The 11,450-nt window shown below is 43.9% G+C and overlaps 1 protein-coding gene across 1 annotated transcript; it reads left to right on the top strand.

Moving 5' to 3' along the window:
- Window positions 1-226: 226 nt before the first annotated feature.
- Window positions 227-8,106, top strand: Spx (spexin hormone). Its single transcript, XM_057779201.1, has 6 exons — window positions 227-528; window positions 846-926; window positions 1,048-1,105; window positions 1,844-1,906; window positions 3,981-4,064; window positions 6,934-8,106. Exons 1-6 carry the CDS (start codon window positions 523-525, stop codon window positions 6,990-6,992), a joined length of 351 nt encoding a protein of 116 aa, XP_057635184.1. The 5' UTR covers window positions 227-522; the 3' UTR covers window positions 6,993-8,106.
- Window positions 8,107-11,450: the final 3,344 nt, after the last annotated feature.

Genomic DNA, 11,450 nt, shown 5'->3' with positions numbered 1-11,450 from the left:
CTTAGGACCAAGGGGGAGGCTTGGCTTAAAGGAGGAGGTGGACATTTAACACATATTTGTTAAATCATTGACTAGACAGATATTTGAGTGAATGGCTGATGCCCAGTTCCTCTGAGGTTCCCTAACCTTTTCATGTTCACTGGGGTGATTCATCTTCAGACATAGCTCCCTACATTATCCATCTGTTTTCATTAATAATGATGATGACAGAATGCTTTGGGCGGCTAACAGGGAAAACAAAGCTTATGATGCTGGTCCAGTCAGAATGTCTCCTGGCTGGTGTGGTCAGTTCCTAAACAAATAATATCCGCTCATCAATCATTGTCCTATTTCTGCCAACTAGATCTCCCCAGAGGAGTCATCAATCCGCTTGGTTCCTAAGACTGACAGTCTCACCCCCTTAGTCTCCTCTTCCTTGTACAGACTCATACTAAGAGTTTTAAAAAGCCCCAGGTTGCAACAGGGTTAGCAGACTCGCAGGCAGAGGGACAGCGATTGAGGGGCTCTGGAAAAGGCCAGAACATGAAGGTAAGCCACAAACACTTGTTCTGAGAAGCGTTCCTTTATATCTAGGTTATATTTAATGAGCATTCTAGCGACAGGATATTTGAAAAATATGCCTTTGGTGAAACCGTTTGGCTTTGATGAGTAAAATAACATTCCCCAGTTCTTAATTTGGGTGAAGTTATGAAAATCATATATTCCTAGTTTTTAAAGTTACTCTCTGTGGATTATCTAGAAGGTAGGATCATATACTAGAGTGGAGAGTTTATTGTCTGGTTTGAGGAGAAGGCAGAAAATCCGGCGCAATTATGATGGACCTGTTTGGGTGGTGTTTCTTGTAGGGCCCCAGCAGCCTGGTGATGACAGCCTTGGCCCTTCTCCTGGTGCTGTCTGTCCTGGGAAACTCCAGCGGCGCTCCGCAGGTAATCGCATTGCATGCAGAGAAGACAGCTTTGGCGGGAGCTGTGCTGGCGTCTTGGCTTTTTCTTCCTTTCCATTCCACTACCCTTCCTTAACTGCTTTTCTCTCCCCTCTGGGCTGCAGAGACTCTTTGAGAGAAGGAACTGGACCCCCCAAGCTATGCTCTACCTGAAGGGCGCTCGTGAGTCCCAAACTCTTCATTCTCTTCACCGAGGTGATGGGAGGCACCCGGGGGGGGAATCCCGGAAGCCACCGAGCAGGAGCCTGGGGAGATAGTGTTACAGTTGGCTCCAGTAAATAGTTGGGATCTCAGACAATCCAGAAATGGTAGGCGAGGGCAGGCGGGAACGAGAAAGATTTCCTGATATCCAGAGAGATTCCACTAGAGAGGATCCCGGTGTCGGGGCTCACAGCGGTAACCACAGCACTCTCGAAGCTAAGGCAGGAGAACCACGGCGACTGTGAAGCCAGCTTGGGCTACATAGAAGGTTTCAAGTCAAAGGAAGATCCTGTTAAGGAGGGTGGAAGGAGGGAGAGGGAGGGGGGGGAAGAAAGTGGAGGAGAGGGGTTCAAGAATGGGGAAAGAAAAGCAAAGGGAAGGGGAGGAGAAAGGGAAATAAGGGAAGGGGCATTGGTTGGTTAACTGAAAAAACTACTGGTTTTTGTCCTTGGTGGTTTTGGTTTTTGTTGTTTGATGTTTTTGCTTTGGTTTTTTGCAAACAAGGTATCTGGGGCTGGAGAAGCGACCGATGAACTTGAGGAAAACAAAAATTAGGAATTGTGCGGGGTGGGGGGAGAGGGATGTTCGAACCCTCCCGGGGCTACTCTCCAAGGCAGGGTCGCCTCCCAAGCCGCCACCTGCGGCCTCTGCTGGCCAGGAGCGCTGGCCGTCAGCGCTCAGCCGGTGTCTCCCCCACAGAGGGCCGTCGCTTCATCTCCGATCAGGGCCGCAGGAAGGAGCTCGCTGACCGGCCGCCTCCAGGTGGGTGAGCCCTGAGCCCGAAGGGTGGTGGGGGGCGCCCTACCTGCTCTCCCCCGCCCCCAAGCAGGAAGCTGGGGCTGCCGTGCAGACGGCAGAAAGATTGTCCTGGTTCATGAGGCCCACCCGGGTTTTTATGGATCTAAGACCCTTGCTCTTTTTTCCTCGTAAACACCAATTACTATTAAAGAATTACTTAGAAGTTTCAAATGTATCTCCTCCTTAAATTACTAGAAACAGTGACCAAAAAAAAATTAAACCAAACATAATGAGCTAAGTCATTAAAAATAGAACCAGGTATGAAGGACTGAGGGAGGATCAGTTATTTTCTAGGGACAAGTTCAGGTTAAGCTATCCAATCTCGAGTGGTCAGCCCGAAATATTTGTACACTGAGTAACACTAGATACCTGCATATGAGAGAGAGAGAGAGAGAGAGAGAGAGAGAGAGAGAGAGAGAGAGAGAGAGAGAGAGAGAGAGAGAGAATAGGCAGGCAACAATAATGACTAAAGAAAAGGTCATGAATTTGAGAGGGGGCACAGACAGAGTAGGGGGACAGAGAGAGGGTGGAAATGAAGCAGTATTCATGATATATGAAATCCTCAAAAAAAAAAAAGAAAGAAAGAAGGAAGGAAGGAAGGAAGGAAGGAAGGAAAGGAAGGATGGAAAGAAAGAAAGAAAGAAAGAAAGAAAGAAAGAAAGAAAGAAAGAAAGAAGAAAGAGAAAGGAAAAAGAGAGTCAGGGACTTTTTTTCTTGATGAACTTAATGTCGTTGCAGTTTAGAAAGAAGAAAAATTGATTTTAGTAAAATGTTGTATGCAAATTCTAAGAATAAAAGCTATACTGATTTTGAGAATTCTTCAACACCGCTGAACATAACCCTAGCAGACACTTTACAAGTTTTTGTTTCATGTTCCTCAAGTCTGCAGTGTGATTAATCTTATTTTGTGAGGGTAAATATGCTTCTCTTTCTGTTACTTTCAGTTAAACTTGATGTCTGCATCAAATTGGGAGTACGTCATCTGGCAACTTAAATTTGAGATAGAGTCTGACACCGTACACCTATAGTGCGTGTAACCTGAGGAATTTGAAATAGCTCTGAATATTTAGCAAATGTATCTTCAGTCAGCTAATTACCTTATAAGTGGCCAAGAGGGCAGATGTTTATCTAAAACTGATTCGGGAGAAGTAAAGTAAGAAGCTCAGGCTCCAGTGGAATCATACCTGAATCTTTGGCTCAGGCAACTGCTTTAAGCCATGAGAGAGAAACTTCAACCCCTTCTAAGCCCCGAAGAAGGGAAGTACAGATGCTCCTACCCTGTCTTCCTTTTTTGTTGTTTTTGTTGTTGTTGTTTTGTTTTGTTTTTGTTTTATGAGACAGGGTTTCTCTGTAGCTTTAGTACCCGAGACTGGAACTAACTCTTGTAGACCAGGCTGGCCTCAACTCAAACTCACAGACCGCCTGCCTCTGCCTTCCAAGTGCTGGGATTAAAGCATGCGCCACCACCGCCCACACTCCCTAGCATAAGGTATACATTCCTCTTCCATCCCTGAATGTAAACACAGCAAAAACAACTGGAAGCCATTTCCAAGAGACATATGATATCTCAATTTATGAAGATCGTCATGAAGCCAACGAGACTTCAGCAGCAGCAGTCACCTGCCACCAAGCTTTACTACCTAAATCTAGTCCCTCCGAGGATGCATATACGGAAGGAGAGAGGAGACTCCCCAGAGTTATCCTCTGACTTCCACATGAGTGTGGGCACATGCATGTGCAAGCATGCACGCACTCACACACACAACACACACACACAGAGGACAGCACTAAATAAAATGCTGTATAAATGACTACTTCATCTTCAAAACTCAATATGCAGTGTACCCTGCTCACAGATCAAGGGTTGGCCTCACAGAGGCCTTCCTAATCTCACACTGCAGAGCAAGCTCCATTTACATGTAGGTTCAGTGAACGCAAATATCTGAGTACTATTTGTTCACAACATTGAATGGGCATGAAATTTAATGCTGGGGTGTTCATATGAATACCAAGGCTGCATACATTTCTGTTTCTCCAGAAAGACGAAACCCGGATCTTCAACTGCTGACTCTCCCAGAGGCTACAGCCCTGTTGCTGGCTTCCTTGCAGAAACCACAAGAAGGTACAGATGTGGTGACCTCTTTCAGTTCTGGACTAAGAACTACTGAGCCTCTGCCTAGACCTGCAGAAATGCATGTTCAATAAAGCCAATGTGCTTCCCAGTAGAATTAGTTCCAAAAATACAAAAATATGACCTTGATGAGAGTGGGGAGTAGTATATGGATTTCATGACCCTTTACCTGTTATTTAGTGACATTTATTTGTTGGTTTGCTTTTAAATATGGTGTCTTATGTACTCCAGGCTGGCCTCAGATTCCCTATGTAGCAAAAGCTGTCCTTGAACCTCTTATCCTCCTGCCTCCACCCAATAGTTAAAACTGAAGGAGCTCTAATCAGCTTTATTGTTTTATAACTAAAGCCTAAAAATGTGAAATAATCAAAGTTCAATTTCTCACTATGCAAAATTAAACCAAATGAAAGTACTGATCGCCAATCCCTTTTCACTTTTGTATGCAGAGGTAGATATGGCTTACCCCAACAGACAGGGCCAGCTTTGACTGTAGGCCTGTGTCATCGGCACCTCCCTGTCTAGCTTCTTCTAAGTCAGGAGTGGATGTCATCTTCAACCCCTCTATCGTGAAGAAGTACTGGCAGAACCGGGTTGGTAATAATGGATCAGCTAGGTCTTTGGAAGTTCACAGACTGGGTGTACACACTTGTTCTGTCAGCTTTGATGAGCTGTGTGACCCTGACATAGGCATGGTCCCACAACTCTAGGGATCCATTGTAATTAGGTGTGTAGTGAGTGTGTGTATATGTAGTATGTGTATGCGTGTGTACAGAAGTGTGTACATATATGTGAGGACTAGATGTTGTCATTAGATGTCTTGTAAATCACCCTCCACCTTAGTCTTTAAGACAGGTCTCTCACTGAGTCTGGAACTCACTGATTCAGCTCCCTAGCAGGTTAGTGAGCTTCCAGGGATCTGTCTGTCTCCACATACTACCATTGGGGTTACTGGTATGTGTCATCATGTTTGGCTTTTTCTGTGAGTTCTGAGAATCTAAACTCAGCTCCTTATGACTGAGCCCATCTCTTCGTTTCCAATCCTATTATTAAAAGTTGACATCATTGCTGGGCAATGGTGGTGCATGCCTTTAATTTCAGCACTCGGGAGGCAGAAGCAAGTGGATCTCTGTGAGTCTGAGGCCAGCTTGGTCTACAGATTGGCTTCATAGCTACTGGAAAACTCTTTTTTGTTTGTTTGTTTGTTTTGTTTTGTTTTGTTTTGTTTTCGAGTAGACATCATCACTTGGGCATGGGAAAAGTGAGAAGAGGCTGGATAATATACAGAGGATGCTCTGTCCAGATGACTGGCTTTAACTTCAAGGTGCAAAACAATAACCAAGTCTCGAGGTCCTTAGGAAAAGAACTAAGAAAGGATGGCAATGGGTGGACAGTAAGAGTGAGTGTTGGGAAGATGGACAGAGCCAGCCACCAGGCTACAACAGAGAAAGGAGAGTTCATTTTAAGGGAGAGGAGGAATGCCATTCCAGGTCCCCATTTCAAGTGTTTGGGAGAAACACGTAAATGTGTTAATTATTGAAATGGGTCTTTTCACATATTTACTTAGGTGTGAGGTACATTCTGACCACATTGTATACACGATGGTCAGAGGATAACTTTGGAATCAGTTCTCTCTTCCACCATGTTGGTTCCAGGAATTGAAATCAGGTTGTCAGGCTTGACCTCAAGCGCCCTTATGAGCTATGTCACCTCACAAGCCCTAACGGATTGACATGCTCTGAGCAACTTGTCTCTAGAGATTAACTAAAAAAGCAAAGCTTTATTAATCTAAATAATGGAGGCATTTTGGATTCCCATATGATATATCAATCACTAATCTGTAATATTTTTATTGCGGAGTCTCTATGTATCATCTGGAAGGCTCTTACATCGTAAAATTAAATTCCAGTGGAGTTTGCACTGGGATGTTTTCCTGATCCACCCCTATCCCTTCGGTGTATGTGTATCTATGTATCAGTGTGTCCATTCATACATCTGTGTGTCCATGTATCCACACTTTCCTTCCCTCTAGAGAGAAGTACATTATTTACAATCTTGGGGAAAGTAAAATCTAGGGCATGCATTCTGCCTCAGCCACTCCTCTCTACCCTACTTCAGGGTCCATCCCTTCTACTTTATATTTAGTGTACCATGATCTTGATACTCTCTAATCTTTATGATTAGACCTGATATTTTTGCATTCCCATCCAGCAAGCAAGTGCCTTTACCTTTGGTCTCATTGCTTGCCCAGAAGAAATCACAGGATGAATGAGTATTTTCAAGTATGTCCCAGTATCATCCTTCCCCTGCAAGAGACATATCACCAGGAAACATAGGCCACACCACCTTGATGCAAGTGAATGGCTATGAAGGCAGGTGTTTAGACTGGAGACATGCTAATCAGGGCAAGACACACAAACTCTTTACACTTCTGCTAAACTTGCCCCATTGTACTTTCATTTGTTGTAGAGATTTGGATCTTGGGGGCTGGGATGTAGCTCACATGGTAGAGTGTTTGCCTAGCACGCACGAGGCCCTGGGGTTCAATCCCCAGTATTGTACAGTATTGCTGTGATCTCAGCGCTTGAGAAGTGGGGCAGGAGGATCAGGAGTTCAAGTACATCCCCAGATGCATAGACACTGGGTATCAACTGTGAGTGACCAGCTGTGTTCTGATGTGAAAGGGTGAAATCTTAAAGCCAAACAAATCAAAAGCCAATTTGTAGTAGAATTGTTAATAGCATAGACCATTGAATTGATTTCACTTTAGGAGTCAACTATCTTTTTCTTGAGCTTCTTCTGTTCCTCTCTCTAAAACCAAGAATGTGAGAGTTCACTTTAAGTTTGTTTTTCTTTCTTACAGATGAAGGAGGGAATTTCGATCAAAGCAGATTCCTGGAAGACAGACTGCTGAACTGGTGAAGATGAACCAGAGCACACTCAAGTGTAGTCCTATTCATGGTGAAAACCATTGCCACACGATTAGGGCCCGTGCACCCTTCCTTCCACACCTTTAACTCTAGACACCAGTACCTCTAGGATTAGTCCTTCAGAAGTAAGACACATGGGATTCTGAACACTGTCAAGTTCTACTGCCTTGGGTTGATATCACCTGTCTTACATAGGCTTGGGTTTTGTATGGCCTTGAGAATGCCAGGGTGGAGAATGCAGACTTGTTCTTTCTTTCCCTTGTAGTCAGGCTCTGATGAATCTTAGCAGCTTGTTTCTCATCCCATCACCTTTTTGGGTATCACTCAGCAACAGTTCTCCCAACCCCTTTCCGCATCCCCGGTAAGAGAGAAAGTATGGTAGGATTTGTGTGGCTTTTTATAACTCATTGAGGAGCGGTCAGTTGAGGAGAGAGGTGAAGAGAAGATGCCCGGGATAATGCTCCCATAAACACACATATGGTCTATGACTGCTGAGACAGAGGACCCTCCATGATGCAGAAACCCTTGGAAGGTCTGTGAAGACCCAGGGCTGGGAGCCTCTTTGTGTTTCAAGGGGATCCACTTAGAAACTTGGACCTTCAAGTCGCTGGCACATAAGCAGATGGTGTTGGAGTTTGTGAGGGCATATGCTCCACAACGATACAAAATAGCTTGAGGTATCCTGCTTTCTGTGACTGAAAGAGACGTCATCATGATTTTGCATTAAAATACTCCCATGACACAAATGTACTCCATCTGTTTTCAAATCCAAACACACATGCAGGCACACACACACACACACACACACAGTCGAGGGTGTGGGGATGAAATTCCCCACAGCCAGCAAAATAACTAACTTGGAATCACAGCATGATCACCGTGGTATTTTTTAACCAAATCAGTTTAGAGTCATTAACCATAAGTGCCCAAGTGACAAGTATTGATTCTTATCGTCCCCAGCTTACAGCTATTACTTTGTAGCTATAGAATATTTTTATGTGAATATCTCTGTAATCTGAAACTTTAAGTCAACTGTGTTAAGTAATCAAAGCCATGTATATATGTTTTGTCTGCTTCTCAGTTCATAATTAAATAATAAAACTATATTCAAGTTAGTATACTGTTGATTTTTGCCAAAAATACCCAAGTACTAGAAACTGGCCTTCTGATAGGCACCTGTCACTAGTCATGACTTGACTTAAAAGTGGATTTATAGAGTGTCCCATATCCAACTTACTAAGTTACTGAAGAGATACACCTGGTATGGATTGTTCATTTAAATAGTTTCCTTGTTCTAAGGATGTTCCTAACATCTAGCTCAGGAAGTAGGTCTTTTCACAGTCGGCCAGCACAACCTCAAGTGTTTGTTTCAGAGAAAAGTGGGAGGCAAGAGGACACGTGGGAGAGGCAGAACAGGAGGAGAGTTCACATTTCATAATAACACACTCCAGTGAAATGGCCCAGTTCCTGAGCCTGCAAAACTGCATTAATCACTTTTAATGACCTAATTGCTTTTTAAAATTTTGTTTACAATGGGAATTTGACACGGGCTTTGTGCATGTTACTGAGCTTCACACCCGAGGATTTTAATCTCTTCTTAAAAAGCCCCACCCTTCAACATGACCACAATAGCGAACAAATCCCAACATGAACAGATGGAAAGATTGCTTTCCAGCAAGAAGAGCATGTGTTCTCAATTCTCTTTATTTCCACCTTTGTACAAACTGAAATGAGTAAGGTCACAGATAAAAATTGCTTATATTGTGAGACTTGTGTTGGAAATTGCTGACCTCAGTACTTCTGTAAGGGGCTCTACCTTGCTTGGATCAGTATCTGGTTCACACCCACTCTGTAAGTGACTCTACCTTGGTTGGATCAGTATTCAGTTCACACCCACTTCTGTAAAGGGCTCTACCTTGGTTGGATCAGTATCCGGTTCACACCCACTCTGTAAGGCGCTCTACCTTGGTCAGATCAGTATCCGGTTCACATTCCCTCTGTACTTGGTGAAAAACATATGGGTGTGTATTAGCATCCTTGAGTCTCATTGTTTTACCTTGGCAATGCAGTTCCATTCAGTTCAATCTTTATGTGACTAATTCTTGTAGGAAGAGCTCATTTCTCCATTAATTTGATTCTTTTTTTTTCACTTCTTTTTTTTATTTTATTCTTTTTTAATTAAAATTTCTGCTTCCTTCCCGTTTCCCATTTCCCTCCCCCTTCTCCGATATATTGCCCCCCCACTCCCTCCCCCTATCCCCACTCCTCTTTTTCTCCCCCCACTCCATTCCCCCTCCCTCTCGATACTGAAGAATTGTCCAAATTCCCTGACCTGCGGGAAGACCAAGGTCCTTCCACTTCTATCTAGGTCCAGGAAGGTGAGCATCCAAACAGGCTAAGCTCCCACAAAGCCAGTTCATGTATTATGATCGAAACTAGTGCCATTGTCCTTGTGTTCTCATCAGCCTTCATTGTTCGCCATTTTCAGAGAGTCCAGTTTCAACACATGATTATTCATCCCAGTCCAGCTGGCCTTAGTGGGCTCCCAATAGATCAGTTCCACTGTCACAGTGGGTGGGTGCACCCCTCGTGGTCCTGACTTCCTTGCTCATGTTCTCCCTCCTTCTGCTCCTCATTTGGACCTTAAGAGCTCAGACCGTTGCTCCAAATTGGGTCGCTGTCTCTATCTCGATCCATCCCCAGATGAAGGTTCTTCAAGTTCCCAGTTTTTTCCCAGCAATCTTGTCTACTTCCCCTATCTAGGCGGATGACTATATGTTTTTCTTTGGGTTCACTTTCTTATTTAGCTTCTCTAGGATCACAAATTATATGCTCAATGTCCTTTATTTATGGCTAGAAACCAATTATGAGTGAGTAGATCCCATGTTCCTCTTTTTAGTCTGGGATACCTAGCTCAGGATAGTGTTATCTATTTCCATCCATTTGCATGCCAAATTCACGATGTCATTGTTTTTTACCGCTGAGTAGTACTCTAATATGTGTATATTCCACACTTTCTTCATTCATTTGATTCTTAAAAGCACTGCAAGAAGATACAGCCATGTCACCTATAGGTGACTCCTAACTGTGGGTACACTTCCGCATGATAGAAAGGCAAGGCAACCTTCTGGGCCCTCTCTTCCTTCTCCTCTACCTCCCTCCCTCCCTCCCTCCCTCCCTCCCTCCCTCCCTCCCTCCCTCCCTCCCTCCCTCCCTCCCTCCCTTCCTTCCTACCTCTGTCCCTCCCTTCCTTCCTTCCTTCCTTGTTCTCTCTTTCTCCCTTCCTAGATTCCTCCCTTTCTTCTTTCTTCTTTGTCTTTTCTCTCTTCTTATTTTGGTATTGGATACTGAGCCCAGAATCCCATGCAACTGAACAAGTAGTCTGCCTCTGAGCTACACCCCCAGCTTGGTGGGGAAGTCTCTTTTCTGAGGTCATTAACTTCATTCTCAAAGACTTTATGACCTAGATATCTTACAAAGGCCATGATTCCTAATGTTATCTTAGTGGGGGATTTTTAACAGGAATGAGATTTATATCATTCATGTTCCTTCTTCCCAATGTATATAAAAAGGTGAACTTAGAACCATCTTCCACAATGGCGTGACTCTGTAGCAGTGCTCTACTTTCTCTATGGGGAAAGAGGTGCTGGATGGCAGCCTCCCCTTGTTTTCAACCATGTGATATGGTGCCCTTTTCACTGCTACTCTCAACAACCCAGGTCTAAGAAGATCAACTCTTGTACAGAGCATATGCAGTGGGTGGGACGTAGTGAATGGCTGGTCAGTTATGAAAAATGAACCAGGAGTAAATCTGGGTTCTGCTGTTAGTGTTTACATTCGAGACACAACTCTGCTTCTGTGCGGCCATTCAACCACCCCCTTCAGTAATCCCAGATGTTAGAGAGATTGTTCCCATATTGAAGGAGATTTCTCCTTTTTTCAGTAATTCTTTTTTAAAATTCCTTTCAGCTGGGCAGTGGGGACACACACATTTAATCCCAGCACTCGAGAGGCAGGGACAGGAGGATCTCTCTGAGTTCAAGGCCTGCCTGGTCAACAGAGGGAGTTCCTAGACAGCCAGGGCTACACAGAGAAACCTGTCTGGGGAAAAAAAAAAAAAGATTTCTTTCAATATGTTAGGTTCTATTCACGACAAGGGCTTCACACATATTTTTTTTTATTTATTTATTATGCATACAATATTCTGTCTGTGTGTATGTCTGCAGGCCAGAAGAGGGCACCAGACCTCATTACAGATGGTTGTGAGCCACCATGTGGTTGCCAGGAATTGAACTCAGGACCTTTGGAAGAGCAGGCAATGCTCTTAACCACTGAGCCATCTCTCCAGCCCCCCACAATATTAATTTGTCTGAAACATTTTAAGCAAGATATTATCCAAGAAAATAAAATTTGTAAATAGTGACACATTTATTCATTTGGATTTGGCAAT

This window comes from Chionomys nivalis, chromosome 1 (assembly GCF_950005125.1).
Source record: "Chionomys nivalis chromosome 1, mChiNiv1.1, whole genome shotgun sequence".
Lineage (NCBI taxonomy): Eukaryota > Metazoa > Chordata > Mammalia > Rodentia > Cricetidae > Chionomys > Chionomys nivalis.
Note: the sequence above shows the minus strand (reverse complement) of the source record. Positions and strands in the feature narration are given on the sequence as shown.

Coding starts and splice junctions, on each gene's coding strand:
- Spx (XM_057779201.1), top strand. Junction 1,106..1,843: donor GCTCTACCTGAAGGGCGCTC/GTGAGTCCCAAA, acceptor TCTCCCCCACAG/AGGGCCGTCGCTTCATCTCC. Junction 1,907..3,980: donor CGCTGACCGGCCGCCTCCAG/GTGGGTGAGCCC, acceptor CTGTTTCTCCAG/AAAGACGAAACCCGGATCTT.